Consider the following 15083-nt stretch of genomic DNA (forward strand, 5'->3'; position numbering starts at 1 on the left):
AGAACGGTGTCAGTGGGCGTGAGTGGACCGGTGGCCGCTGTCTGCCGTGTGTGAGCTCTGGTCACTCTGCTTTCACAGCTGGTCCCACCATCCCCCCTGCAGTCTCCTATACCAAGAGGGCTCAGGCCAACAGCGTGGAGAGCGACCAGAAGGAGGACTGGGATCCGGCACGCAAGCTGGGCACCACTGGCTCCAAGAGCGACATGCCCACCAGCCCCCTGGTGGTCCCGGAGAGGAAGAAGTCTGCCACAGCTCCAGGGGTAAGAGAGAGAGAGATCACTCTGTCTGCACTGGGCAGGGTTTGGACCATTTCAGGTTTTACAAGCTATAATCTTATGGGCTGTACATGCTTACCCTGCTGTTTAGTATTCGGGAAACAATAAGTGAATCATGAAAGGTTTTAAATGTATTGGACAGCTCTGTCAGTGGAGTCTTACTTTTTGCCTTGCTCATGGGGTGGGGACAAGTTAATTTCACACCAGGTTCGCCCACAGGATGACTGGCTTGACTGTCTTTCTTCTTCATATCAGGGAGGCCATAAATGATCATTCTCGTTTTACTTTGCAAGGGGATAGCAGTGATGCGGGGAGAAGCCCGTTAATTACCCAAGCCAGCACTGGGGAAGAAACAGAATTTCAAAACCAGAACTGGCAACTCGAACATCATACTTTCTCATTTACTTTAAAGTGTGGTTTCTATGCATGTGGATTCCAGCAGCAGTACCTGGCAGGAGGAGAGGCAATGGGCTTTTGTTCTGAAGTACTGATTCTTCGTCTCTTCCTGCTAACCCGGCGCGTCTTACAGTTTCTCGCTTGACACTCTTGTCCGTGTCTGCCTGTCTCGCAGAACAATGTGCTTCCCGGAGGGGGGATGACCCGCAGGAACACTTATGTTTGTGAGCGCTCCAGCACCGACCGCTACTCCGCTATTCCGAATGGCAAGGACAGCAGGTACGGGGGGCTGGACATCTCCTTTCTCCGTCGAGAGACACACGGGGATCGTGCTGCCACCTGCTCTTTGAGCCCAAATGAAATTTGGCCCTGCCCATATCCTGGCTTCACTGGGCCGTGTCGGCAAAATGGGTGCTAAACTGCCAGACTTGTTGGGGGGGTTCTCTTTTAGATTCGGTTAATAGGGAGAGTTCATCTCAAAGCACCTAACTGTGTTTTGTGCAGGCTACATGTGCCAGCAACGCAGCACCAGGCGCAAAATGAAGGACACAAGTGTGTCAGTCTGCCGTGCAGTGGGCTGCTAGTTATTCGACTGGCTGCGGGAAAATGACATTGTTCGCTGTGTTAGCAGCGCTGGAAATGTTATTGTGGTACAGTACCTAACAGTACAACATAGACTTTGGTCCCTGCTCTACTGATTGACCGTGACCAGTCTGTAGTGTGCTGCAGGAGCGTGGCTTTATTTTTTTCCAGCTGGTGTTTGTTCTCACCGCTGTTTTGTCTCTTGTTCTGTTCTGTTTTTTCTTACCTCTCGCTTGGGGAAAAGCCTGACCGAAATGTCCGCTTGTGCAAGCAGCACCCCCTCCTCGGCGGCCGCGGCCCCCGCCATGCCCTCCACCCGGCCGCGCCACGTCAAGTCCATGTCTGCGTCGGGGCACCCCATTAAAGTGGCCCTCCCCCCCATCGAGGACGGGACCGAACCCTACCGGCCTGGGTGAGCTGGGGCACATTTACCAAGTGGGAACTACGTGCAAGTGCGCTTCAAACCAAGAACAGGAGGCACTTCTTTACACAGAGGGTTGTGGGAGTAGGGAACAACCTCCCAGCCGTCCTTTAAAGCTGATGGCCTGTATTTTTAGATATGGCTGGATGAGATCGTGGGATCAGTATAGCTACTAAGTACCAAATAGGTTACAGGGGCCAAGCAACTGCTTCAGCAAAATGAAATTTGTGTGAGTTGGAAAGTGTCTTTCCAAAAACAAATGTTCTTTTCAGGGAGAGCTGCTCAGTTTCCTTTTGTGCGGGCATGCCAAACAAGCAACTTTACATTAAACTTGCACACGGTGTGCTTAACGTGAGTATACAGACGAAGATGTAAAACATTTAAGACAATTGAGCACTTTAAAGCACATAGGTGCAGCTCGGGATCCTTCCTTCTGTAGAGGCAAGACAAGTGTCTCCCGAAAAGTTTGATTTACATCTGACATAACATTTTGTCTACATGGCGGCTTCCTTTTTGAGACTGGTTGATCAAGCCTTAATTCTTTGGAAGAGAAGGGTTTGTCCTTTTATGGAATTGTCTGATTTGAGGTGTCTGCAGTATAGAAAGTGGTAAATTACAAAGGAATTCTAAAGCTGTGAGACGTGGCTGAAGCTCTTGCGAACGGCTTGGCTGAATCGTTTTGTCAGTGAAATGTTCTGGGGAGCTCACAACAATAAAAAAGCAATTTCAGCCCTTTTGAGTTTTCTGGATCAATTATCGGCATCCGATAGCCAACGAAAAGAGAATTCTTTTTTTCCTCAAGTAAGGTAGTCATCTATAAAAATGGGATTGTCTGAGCTCAGTTAAGGCACACCGAATTTTGTACTTCTCTTTGGGACGAATACAGTGCTCAATAGTCACTGATAAATAAGTATAGTTTAACGCAGCATTTATTCAACTGAAAGAATCGCCAAAAGCCTTGCAAAAGTGCAAATACTGCCTGTCACCTCATTTTTCAGGTGAAATGACTGGTCATTGATTGGAGGCTGTGCAGTGGGCAACCAAATTAGGGGCTCGCACTGCTCGAAATGAGTGGATAAAATGGTTGATCATTAAGCAATCCCTGAAAAGATATTAATTTCTGCGCAAGCACATTTTCTCAGCTGATGGCTTTCGATCAGCGGTGTGGCTGAATGGTGTACGAGAGGCGGTACCGGGGTGGGGGCGCGGGGGCGCAGTGGACCTGTGTTGCGCGAGGCAGCTGGCGGGGCCGCCCGGCTCCGTTCTCGGCCCCCGCCCCTCGCCCCGGACGTGCCCCGCCCTCCTAACGGGGCCCTCCCTGCCTGTCCGCCCCCCCCCCCCCCCCCGCAGCTCGTCGGCGCCCCGCGCCCCGGCCACCTCCCCGTCGGCCCACAGCATCAGCAGCACCACCCCTGACCGCACGCGCTTCCCGCGCGGCAGCTCCAGCCGCAGCACCTTCCACGGGGCGCAGCTGCGCGACCGCCGCAACGCCACCTACAACGGGCCGCCCGCCTCGCCCACCCTGTCGCACGACACCGCCGCCCTCGCGCAGGCCCGCCGCGGCACCTCCACCGGCATCATCGGCAAGATCACCTCCAAGTTCGTCCGCAGGTCAGTGTGCGGGGGACCGTGGGGGTGGGGGGGGGTTGGCGGGAGTTTGGGAATCTGCCATCACGTGTTCCAGCACAGCCCTGAGCCCTCCTGCATCAAACTCACCAGGGGAAGCCCCCTCCGCTGTGAACTGTGAGCACTGAACACTGCTGAGCAAGTCGCCAGGCCTGGCTCATGGTTACACACAGGCGCCACACCTTGCACGGTTTTCCCCGAAGTGCTCGCTGTGCGCTCTCCGCTCTGCTGCCCTTGGAGCTGTCAGGCGGAGGGGATCTATGTGCATCTGGATGCATCTTGCTCACGTCTAGCAGGCACCCATGTGGAAGTTTACTGTCATGCACTGTGGTAAAAGCAGAGGGGCACAAAGTGAAATCACATTCACGCATGGAGAGGTGCGGGTGAGGGAAAGTAACAGCGTACAAGCCTTTGGAAACCTTCAGAGTTGCCATATTTATTTACCACATAGTCCATTTTCTGGAAGGTGTGGAGATCCATAAATATTTTAAGTCTTTAGAATTGGAAAACCTTCCTGAATGAACTTAAAAGAAGAAACTTCTGTCCTGTTTCTATTCAAATCTTGAATAAACTGGGGAATACTTCTTTCCAGGCCCATTTCTTAGGTATATTTTTGTATTTCTGCTTTCCTGACTGCCATTTCCATTATGGTCAGCTCCAGGTAGGTACGCTAGGATCAGAACCAAGTCTATTTAGTCACAGTGGCAGCACTTTCTAGCATTTGAGAAAGAAGGACAAGTTTAATCTTGAGTTGTTTTGGGAAGGTAAACAAGTTAAAAAAGCAGGTTACTTTAAACCTTTGTTTAATGAATGGTGTTTTTGGAGCATTTTTGTACACAGTGAAAATATCAAAAAGATGCTAAATGTAGATTGTACTTCATGGTAACATCACTAGAATATCAAAGCAGTAGTTTTTTCTATTAAAGTCATGAAGCAATACGGGTTCAATAACTATAAGGATGTTTTTTCATTTCAAAGAGAAGTGCTTGCGCTAAAGGTGGGTTCTGAGGTGCTTATTCATTTTCCCTGCCTGGGCTACCAGACTAGGATTTCCCATTAAGATTGCTGCTGAAAACAAGTGAAAAACATTCTTCAACACAGACTTTTTGTTTGCCAGCCATCTTTGAAGTCAGTCTCACCGAGGAAGTGTTAGGTTTCCTGTCAATAGTCATTCTGACAGATATGTTTATTGTGGTTTGTTTAAAAAACACGTTTAAGAGTGTTGTTTTACAATCTATACGATTTACAGTCTTGAAGTACAAGCTATGCAGTCTTCATTTCCAGAACAGGTTATTGAAACGTGTTTGCTGGATGTCCTTTTTTGAAGCTGTGAGGCATCTCCTTATTTCCTTGTTCTTAACAGTTGGACTAATGGCTCCTGATGTTCAGTGCTGTTGTTGAGAAACACTGCAGTAGTGACTGAACTAGTCCAGGGAACTAAACACACCCTTCAATTTTTACACACTTAGCCAGACATAAATTAACATTTTATTTTAATTTTAGTACCTCTACATTTATGTTATAAGGGCACGTATGGTGATCGCTTTTTTGTGGACTGCATTACAGTTCACATCACAACATTAAAATCCCAAAAGTGCGGTTTCCATCTTAGCAGAGTACTATGGAACAGTTCTTTTCTGTTGCTCAGGCTATGAAGTCCTTTCCTCAGAAAATACGTTTTCACTCTTGCAACACGATAAGAAGTATCAGATAGTTTTATGCATTAAAGCGTTAAAACGTTGTTTTTCTAAATAATTGTTTTGGACCTAGCAGAATGACCTCAACAGTTGGCTGTGAATTATAATCCCGGATGGCATCAGTGCTGTTTATTTTGTTTTGGGGCCTTGAGTTCTGTATTTAACAGTAACAGAACAAAGAGACTCTGTTCTCTGAGGTTCAGACAAAGCGGAGCTTCTCTGCAGTTGTTGGTGATGGAGAGAGGTGTTTACGGTATGTCCTGTTGAGCCTGCTTGCACAGTCTGTATTGAACCAGCAGTGACATGGATTTGTCACAAACACTAAAGAGATGAGTATGCAGTTGTGCAGCTGGTAATGTAGACTTTTCATGACTTCATGTTAATGTTTGCTAGGGTGTTTCTAGCAACTAGTTTAAACGAGTTGAATTATTGCAAAAATCTGTTTTTATAGAAAATAAACAGTTGGTGCCTGGCTGCTGTTTGCGAATTCAGTTGGTTTTGGTGTCTAGTGAGCGCTGCTTTCTTATAGTTTATGAAAACCAAGCTAGGGTCCTATTTTCTAGAAAGTATTTGCATGATTTTTTTTCTTCATGTATCTCCTTTCAGCTGTTGAGCTCTGGTTTCAGATTAGCAGTAATACCTTCTACAGTCGCCTTCTCATTTTCTGGAAGCTCGGGATGTTTTTTGGCAGGCTGTGTGTGTTTTGTCAGTAAATGATCATTAGAGATGTGAGCATTAGCTTCTGGAATGTACCCATTTTCCACAAACCAGTCCTAGTCTAGATACCAGGACAAGAGATACAGATGCAACTGTACTTTGATTTGAAACCATTTTAGCAATGATCTGTCTGTAAACTGCTTATGTTAAGCATTTCTTATCACTATTAAAAGCCATGCAGATCCTTACAGAGCTATTATCACCGGATCTGACAGTTTTACAAGTGCATTTCTTAGGAAATGCCTTGCAAAAGGGCTCAACCCTTTCCAATAATTTCCCGTTTAGGGAATTGCAAATGACATATACATTTTCTTCCTCTGGTGCTCCCTAATTTCTTCGGACACCTTACTGGTTTTCTTTTTTTTCTATTGTAGAACTCTATCTTTCAGGTTGTCCAGAAGGTAGGACCAAGACTGATCTGTATTGCGCACTCTGTTCCCTGGTTGAATGAACTGCACTTGTCCCCCTCCAGTGCCTGGGTTGTGTCTGTCTATGGTTCCAGGCAGTGACACCTTTCCTCTGTTCAAGCACTTGCTGTCCTGTTCTATTCTTAAATTGCACGGTTTCCAGATGATCACTTCCAATTTGTAACGCGTTACCTTAATCATACAATATCATCCCTCGTCTCCTCGTCTCATCTGTGTTGTAACCAATGTGTTTGATAGAATTTATGTCAGTAAATCCAAATATAATAATAATAATAATTGCTTACACTTATATAGCGCTTTTCTGGACACTCCACTCAAAGCGCTTTACAGGTAATGGGGATCCCCCCCACCACCACCAATATCTCTGTTTCCAGCAGGAGGGAGCAGGGGAGAGGCAGTTTTGCTAGTTCAGAATGCAGAATACTTCATTTTTTATTTCCTTCCTGATTAACATACTGTACCTTTTTTTAGTATGTGTGGGGGTTCCAAAATCAAGCTTCTTACTGGTGGAATTTCCACTGGTGCTTTTGAAATTTCAGGCTTGAACTTAAGTGCTGTAATAATTTACTTTAATTATGGGTTGTAATAGCCTGTGGTTAGTGAATGCTAAGGCAGACTGTCATGTGAGTAAATAGGCTGTTTTCTGCTGTTTATTTGCAGATTGGGAGACAGCAGTGTAAACCATATGAAAAGAAAAATAATCATCTTTGCCCGGAACCCCAAGTAAAGACAACAGACTAAAATAAATCACCTAACTAAGAAACTCACAAGCAGTAGCTTAGTGGTACATTAATGTTGTAATTTGCACATATATATAATACTGAGCAGCAACACTGACCTTCACTGTCCCTTCATTGAACTGACTATAGTGGAACAGTCAGGCAACAGTTGAGAAAGTGAAAAGGGCAGTTTTCAGATCTCACATCACAGGACACAAGGTGAACAAAAACAAACTACATGAGAATTCCGATGAGATAAAATGTTCCCTTCCTGTAAAACCGAGAAACCCCTGCACTTTGCTGAACAATTGAAACCCTCAGAAACAGCCCAAATCCACCTTCAACTGATGTGCAGTAGTGTTAAATTGTGGTTTCTGTGAATTCCTTGGTATTTTGAATAACTTTTTGATCCAGGAGCAGAGAGCATGGTCATTTCTTTAAGAAACTGTAATGGGCAGAGCTTTTGGTTCACAGTGAGTTAATCAGTATATGTGCATTCTCTGGGCTTTCTAAAGGTTCTGTTGTTGTGCTTGTTTAAATAGACAGTAGACAGTGCAGTGATGGGGTACTCATTTCTGGTGTTTAATGGTAGTTACTACTTTTTTTATTTATGTAGATTGGTTTAAAACAGATTTGCTTTTGGGTAACTAGTTTTTTTAGGTCACTATTCATATTTTAGAAAATGTACAAAAAAATATTTTTGAAGTTTGTGTTCCCTGTGTTACTGAAACTATATGTAAGAACTACATTCCACATGTTGATGAAAAAAAACATTCTATATCAATGACAAACAACTGAAACACATGGGTGTTAGGCATTATTTCATTGATACTGTTCAATAGAATCAGTGACATTTGCAGTAAAACAAATTATTGTAAGGTATAGTTATAGTTGTAGTCGTGAACTGTTCAAAGTATTAATCCTAACTGTTTAGCCACCATCTCCAGCCTACTTCAGTTGTATAGATGGCTTATAACTGGTAAGGAAATATACAATAAATGTGGGTTAAATATTTACTTAAATAGTGATTGACACAGTTAAAACTCATATGATGTCATAATTCCAAGATTAAATTACAACTGTTGAGTCAGTTTCTTAGATAATGTTTTGTTGGGAATTTCCCAACAAAATATCTTAAATTTAAATATCTTAAATTACATCATGGAAACGTAAGCTAAAGATGTTCAGCAATGCAATATTAATTTTTCTACTAAGCTAAACACCTCAAAGAGATTTTTAATGTTTCATAATATGTCTGTTGTTCTGTAAATGTGAGTTTTATGAGCTGTATGTCTGTGCTGTTATTTCTGTTACTTTGCTGTTCCAGTTTCCTTCATGTCTTTTTAAATGTGGTACTTCTCCAGCCTAGCTTCTTTTTTAATTGAGTTTAGGAGGTTAAGCAGCTACAACTAATGAACAGCTTTACTGTCATGTATATGTTGTAAAAAGTAGTTCTCGTCTGAGTGCCTATGTGTGTTTGCTTGTACAATAAGGAATCCCAGAAAACAACTAGCTCCAGGGAGCCCAGCGGTGGTGGTTTGTAAAGTTAGGAGCTGCTGTTTTTCCCGTCTGCCTGTGGATACTTGCCTGCTCCGATACTGAATCTTAACTCTGATTGTTTCCGAGGGGTCCGAGCGAAGGGGAGGCCAGTGGCAGAAGTGACACCTCAAGGTGAGACGCCACTATTGACGCTTCGCTGGGCCATGAGCCATTCTTCTGCAGTGTGTCGACAGCGGGCTCGCACCCAGGACGTATCGGGGCTCGGGTGCTGGAGGGGCAGAGGTTGGCGGCGCTAGTAGGGCAGATGGGGGGAGCTGGTGATAAACGCAGTCAGGCTGCTGGGAGCCAGAGGAGGAGCGTTGTCTAGGCTTGATTTGCCTCGTGTGCCTCTCCACAAACTGGGGCGGAGCGGTGGCTCTGTGGCTCAGGATCTGCGCCTGTGGCTGGAAGGTTGACGGTTCAAATCCCACAGCCGGCAGAGGAATCCTACTCCGTTGGGCTCCTGAGCAAGACCATTCACCCCAACTGCTCCAGGGGCGCTATGTAAATGGCTGACCCTGCGCTCTGACCCCAAGCTTCTCTCCCTGTCAGTGTGTCTCATGGAGAGCAAGCTGGGGTATGCGAAAAGACAAATTCCTAATGCAAGAAATTGTATATGGCCAATACAGTGATCTCTCTGTCTCTAAACGGCAGAGGCCAGGGGAGGTAAGGACCTCTCAGGTCATTGACCCAGTGTCACTCCCCGATCAAGTCTTCCAGGTGAACAGGGGGCACTCACAGAGCACTCTTAAACGTGGATCGGAAAAGCAAAATTTCCACTGTTAGTGAAATAACTTGAAAGTATGAAACTGGGAACTATAATCACTGCAGCTCAGGAGTGAGAGGAGGGGAGGGCTACAAGACACTATTGGATAAAATATTGTATTTCTTTTTACTTTTTACTCCAGTAGGATGGCCCAAGTTCAAACTCCATCTTTAGCTGTTTACACATTCCACTGCAGTGTCATCACACATTTCTTTAAAGGCTGCTCATGCCTCATTGATCACTGAAAGCACTTTGTGTGGAGACAGATGCTTGTCATGGTAAAGCTTCCACGCGGAAGCCCCATCTGTCTTGAATTCCTATGCAGACTTGAGCTGTCAATTTCCCGAAATTAAAATTGAGCGCGGCTTCATTTCCCAGATTCTGTTTTTGTACTTCCTGCCATAGCATGTCTTTTGTATGTGGAGTCCATTTCTTTTTACTAACAAGTTTAACATCTGAAGTATTGAAAGAACCTGACAAATTGAATTACGTGTTGCTCCATGTGCATATCTAAGAAAAGAGGGCAGGAACACGGGAGAGCGCATGACCTAGCTTCTACTTAACTGTGGCTTAAACATTTTCAGATGACCTTGTATCCAGTGCAGAGTTTCAGGCATGTTGTATGGCACAGGAACTGTGGGGGTGAAGATTAGGGCTGGCATCGTAATATGGTGTCCAAAAAAGCAAATGTTGTGGTGTATTGCAGCTTCTTCAAGTGAATTTGGAGAATAACACTTGTGTGCAACTCTGTTATGTCTTGGCTTTTTACTCAAGGGCCACAGAGAACTGCATTCCGCATTCACTGAGAAATGCGTGTGGTGCTCAACTGGTCCTTTAAAAAAAAAAACATTAAAACATGGGAAAAACATGTAATTCTCTGTCTTTGCACCCCAGAAAGTGATGTCACTACAATGTTGAGGTGCAGTAATTGCACCTCATTGCCTGCAAGCCATTTTTTTGTTGTTTGTTTAGAATTTCCAGATCTTATCTAATCCCAGCAGACACCTCAGAGGTGTACAACGCAGATTAAGTGCAGGTTTGTTCAGGAGATTGAGGAAGTTCAATAGATGTTTCTGTTTAAATGGCAAAAGTTTGTGTGCTGTGGAATTTCTGCTTTTTGTGTGTTTTTCAGGATGCATTTCTGAAATCTAACATTTCAAAGTATTGCAGTTGTAGAGCCAGTTATTTAATCCTAATAAGGGTTAAAGGCTGTTGTTTCAGTTCCTCTTTTAATGTTGTCGAACCTGTTTGTAATTTTGCCATTAGCCCTATAATTCTTTGTTGAGTCCAATAGAGAGTCCTCCCCCCAAGACAATCTGATAAAATACTGGAATGCAGGTTTTAAACAGGCTTTAAAGAAAGCATTCACTTATGAGTATTTTTCCCATATTTTATTTGGTTATTTTTCGAGATTACAAGCCCTGTAGTAAGGTACAGGATTTTCAGCACCTCTTGGTGGAGAGGCAAGTCCCTCGCTGGTGTGCCAGAGAGACTGCAGGCACCTGGGCAGTCACAGGGTGGTGCTGTTTCTCCCAGAGCCATGAGACTCCTGTCTGCTGCATCAGAGCCATTTCCTGAGCCATTTGTGCACTGTCACTGAGGGAATCCTGCTCACTGGTCAAGTCACTATTTCTGTCACTGATGCTTCAGATGCTTAGGGATAGGAAAGTGAGGATAAATGCGAAAACAAACGTCATTCTGCACGGCAGCCTTCCTTTATGTGTCTCCAAATTTAAAGTGAAGCTGACGTCATGCTGTTGTCCTGTCTTCTGCTATGCATTTAAAAAGGAACATATGGGCCAGATGATATCTATACTGTATACACCACAAGCTGTATCTTAGACCATCTTTGTTCTCTGACTGCTGTCATGTGCGTGTGGTGTGTTACGCTGAGTTTCTAGAGGAAGTTCTGTAGTCATTGCCTACTCCACACGTTCCGTTAAAGGAATTTGTTTAATATACATTAAACTTTAAAGCTCGGCAGGTGAACACAGTGAGGCCATCTGAGTGCATGTTTTGCATGGAGGATGTGTGCAAACATACATGTGCTGTGATAAGTCTGTTTGCATACATCCATAAATATGGATGTACATATTTATGAGAGATTTGTTTCCTGAGATCTGAATGGCTTTCTGTGCATCTGGTGTCTGTAGCAGCACCTGACACCACAGCAGGTGTTATGTCGACTCGGTGATTCCTTTCCGTGTTTTTGAAGCCCTTACGTTCACACGAGGACATGATGCAAAAAGTGATGAGTTGGGGCTGTTACAAACTTTACAGTATCAATAACAGTGTCCAGAAAGTCTGAAAATGGTTTTGGATTGCATTGTGCTTTTGTGTTTTTTAGGTTAAGCTGAGCAGTACGTTCTGCGCTTACCGGAGCAACATAAAATAACACGCTAGAATCATATGTACTGTAACTGTAACCTACACCAAACAGTTCACATCTGGTTTCCCTTAAACAAATCTTTTCAGTTCAGCACTCGATGAGCAGCTGCATCATGTATTGTTTGCTGAATTCTGATATTGATTACATATAGTTCAAGCAGGGAGCTGCGTCAGCATGCGTAGGCTGCAAAGGAACGAGTAAAGGTTTATTCCCTGCTGAAAAGAGACAACATTTCAGCTTTGCATTTCTTTTTTTTCTCTTTTCAGCATGGAATAAACCTTTACTTGTTCCTTTGATGACATATACTTTTGTTTTGCTGATTTAAAGACACTTGCTAGATGAGATTCTTTAATATCAGAGAAAGAGAGAGAGAGCGTTCTGCTTTGTGGGGAAATTGTTGCGTTTCTGCTCCATGGGGAGGGGAGGGGAGGGTGATCGGGCAGTCCCTCGCTGACCACACTTTCCTGCCTCCCACAGAAGCACCTCAGGGGAGCCGAAGGACCGCGACAAGGAGGACGGCAAGGACTCGAAGCCGCGCTCCCTGAGGTTCACCTGGAGCATGAAGACCACCAGCTCCATGGAGCCCAGCGAGATGATGAGGGAGATCCGCAAGGTGCTGGACGCCAACAACTGCGACTACGAGCAGCGCGAGCGCTTCCTGCTCTTCTGCGTCCACGGCGACGCCCGGCAGGACAACCTGGTCCAGTGGGAGATGGAGGTGTGCAAGCTGCCCCGCCTCTCGCTCAACGGCGTGCGCTTCAAGAGGATATCGGGCACCTCCATCGCCTTCAAGAACATTGCCTCCAAGATCGCCAACGAGCTGAAGCTGTGAAGCCCCCGCTTGATGGCGGCTCTCCTCAGCGGGATCAGGGTAGACTCCAGCTGTCCACCGTGTCGAATGTACTGGTGTTTGAGGCTACTGCAGTGTGTCTGGCCAGTGGGGGAACAGAAATCAAAAAAACAAATGAGGAAAAAAACGATTGTTCCCTTTCCATCCCCCGCCCCCCCTCCCCCCCTCGCTGTGTGGAAATATCCCGGCTACGGTAACAGCCCTCATCGCAATAAAGTTCAAAGTCGGCTATTAATGATCTGTAAGATCCAGTTGCGAATGCAGATTTCTCATAGACAAGGCAAACACTTCTCTTTTTCCACATGTACAGGTAAATATGTAGAGCGTTCTGTTCACAGTTTTATGTTCATAACATTGTATAATATGATAATCTTATAGCATTATAACACCTACAGGTCTTGTATAGTTGTCTTGATTTCTGTACAGAAAAATGTATGTTTTATGTCTAATACTGTGTAATTTTTTTGAGCTTGAAGTTCTTCCCTAATATTGTCGTCATCCGGTAGATTGTTTATCTCCGCCGTGTGTTTTTTTTTTAAATAAATGTTTTAAACTTATTTTTATTCTCATAAATCCATTTTAAAAAAACACGTACACACAAATGTATTTCTTTTTTTTCCCCCCTATTTGGAGCCGCAGAGCTGTTACAATATTTGAGGACCGTGTAGAATGTATGTGTATTGAACAGCAGGAGCCCTGTGCATCCCGAGAACTCGGCTTTCCCCTTCATTCCTTGGCATTTTAATCATCTGATTTCCCAGCCAAAAAATAAAAAAAGCTCCAGAAAAAAAAGATTGTAGATTCAGTTGTAGCACTTTGAAATAGAGATGTCTATTGAGTTTCTCCATCATCAGGTACAAGTGGATATTTTGACAGCTCTCATACAGTTGCACAAGTCCTCATCCTGCGTGAACGTCACTGTGGGAAACTGATGTTCATTGACAAAGGATGATCATTTCTCTCCTGTAACCCTTTCCTGGCTGTGAGAGATCATACTTCCATCTATACCAGTAGCTCTTGAATCACCTGTTCAGTGATTGTACAGTTCCTTGTCCCGGTTTAACTTGTTTGTGCTGAATATTTTTAGCGGTTTTCTTGTATTTATTCCACCACATTAAGCCTGTAATGTGCTGCTTTGTAATTATGAGGCATTCACCCATAAGAAATGAAAAAAAGGTAATTAGGAATTTTTTTGGTTTGATTTAGGTTTTGCTTTCCCTTTGTAATTAGTGATTTAAAAAGTATGTAAAACCACTAGTACTGGTACATTTATACTTGTTATTTTGTACTGAATTAACCGTTGAGGTTAACTGTGCAATGCTATTCCATGTTGTATTACTGTAATACTGACATTTGGTCCCCCATTCACACACTTTCTTGTGAAATGTAGGAAAATGACAGACATTTATAATTTAAAATGCTAAAAAAGAAGCTGTGATAATCTCTGGAACCATTATGAAATGGAATGGACATCTGTGTTGCCTTCCTGCAGGGGCATTATGGGAAAACAAGGAGGACTGTTTATGCTGTGTTGTAGTGTGTGATGTAGCTTCCTTCCTGTAATGGTACTGTTCCAGAATGGACATTCATTTTGTTGCCTTAGCAGATAACAACGCTCAGAAGCAAATCAAGAAGGTAAAAATGTACCCACAAGCCCAATCCCCTCCCCTTACCTAATGTTCATTTAAGGACAGTTTGATGCAAGTCATCTTGATTCGGTATCACTGGTGCACAATATTAAAACTTACTTGAAAGGAGTCTCAAATCAACGTGTACTGTCGTCATTTTTTATTTATTAATCACACTTATCAATATCACACCCTTAGCATAGTGTCAGAGTTCACAATCTTACAAAGTACTGATAAAAGATACCAGGTGTCTTTGGTAGAAGTCTCACTTTCACAGGCAAACCTTGTAGCTGGAGGACCAGTGTATCCTGTCCTGCATCGATTTCTGCTGCTCTGGAGATACAGGAGTGCCTATTTCAAACCGGTACTGGGTGAGAGAAAACATGCTTGGTGGGGCACAGGTTGTTAGGTTCTTCAGCTCCAGTACCACATGCACAAGTCAAAGCACAAATGAACCTTCTCACAAACCTCTGCCCAGCATGCCTCTTGTCTCAAGTCATCCATGTGACATTAAACGACAAGTTGAGGTGTTATGGCAAAGCTCCTGGTTGGACGGCTTTTAAAAGCTGTTGACAATGTGAGCAGACGTATCCGGATGTATTTTTTCATGTGTGGTTCAATCACTGTGGACTGGAGGCTGGTAGGCATAGGCAGGAGCTCATCATGAAAGATGTAATTTAATAACCCTCTCTTTTAAAGTAGCTTTGTAGTGTCATAGAATTGAACTTCACTTGGTTTGTAACTTAGTGACTGGGGAAAGATACATTTGTTTTCATTTAAACAAGGGGATCTAGGGTGTGGAAGAACAATACTGGATCAGCTCTTGGCTTTGGGGTTTGATTCCTGCCTGGAGCATCTTCTGTGGAGTTTGAATGTATGTATTTTCTACATGTGCTCTGGCTTCTTTCTACCTTACAAACACATGCCGACTAGGATCACTGGTAAGTACGTTTCCCCTGTGTGCTCAGCTATGGACTGGTGTCCTTTCCAGGGTGTTACCCTGCTTTGCTCATATGTATGCTGGGTTGAGCTGAGACCCTGACCTTCTAT

At 44.1% G+C, this 15083-nt stretch overlaps 1 protein-coding gene across 8 annotated transcripts in view; it reads left to right on the forward strand.

Annotated features, from left to right (window-relative positions):
* The window catches only part of mark1 (MAP/microtubule affinity-regulating kinase 1), a 98744-nt gene extending 84574 nt beyond the window's left edge, over nucleotides 1-14170 (forward strand). For 2 of the 8 annotated variants that reach the window (XM_088610685.1, XM_088610686.1), the window contains exons 13-20: nucleotides 79-260; nucleotides 847-950; nucleotides 1498-1665; nucleotides 3025-3285; nucleotides 6089-6115; nucleotides 6803-6865; nucleotides 8488-8532; nucleotides 12033-14170. In XM_088610685.1, coding sequence (XP_088466811.1) covers nucleotides 79-260; nucleotides 847-950; nucleotides 1498-1665; nucleotides 3025-3285; nucleotides 6089-6115; nucleotides 6803-6865; nucleotides 8488-8532; nucleotides 12033-12387 — 1205 coding nt within the window. In that variant the 3' untranslated portion in view covers nucleotides 12388-14170. The remainder of the gene's footprint in view (nucleotides 1-78; nucleotides 261-846; nucleotides 951-1497; nucleotides 1666-3024; nucleotides 3286-6088; nucleotides 6116-6802; nucleotides 6866-8487; nucleotides 8533-12032) is intronic. The other 6 variants (XM_088610687.1, XM_088610688.1, XM_088610689.1 and 3 more) reach the window with 3 other exon arrangements.
* Nucleotides 14171-15083: the final 913 nt, after the last annotated feature.

Source organism: Lepisosteus platostomus, chromosome 17 (genome assembly GCF_059453375.1).
Source record: "Lepisosteus platostomus isolate fLepPlt1 chromosome 17, fLepPlt1.hap1, whole genome shotgun sequence".
In the NCBI taxonomy this organism is placed as follows: domain Eukaryota; kingdom Metazoa; phylum Chordata; class Actinopteri; order Semionotiformes; family Lepisosteidae; genus Lepisosteus; species Lepisosteus platostomus.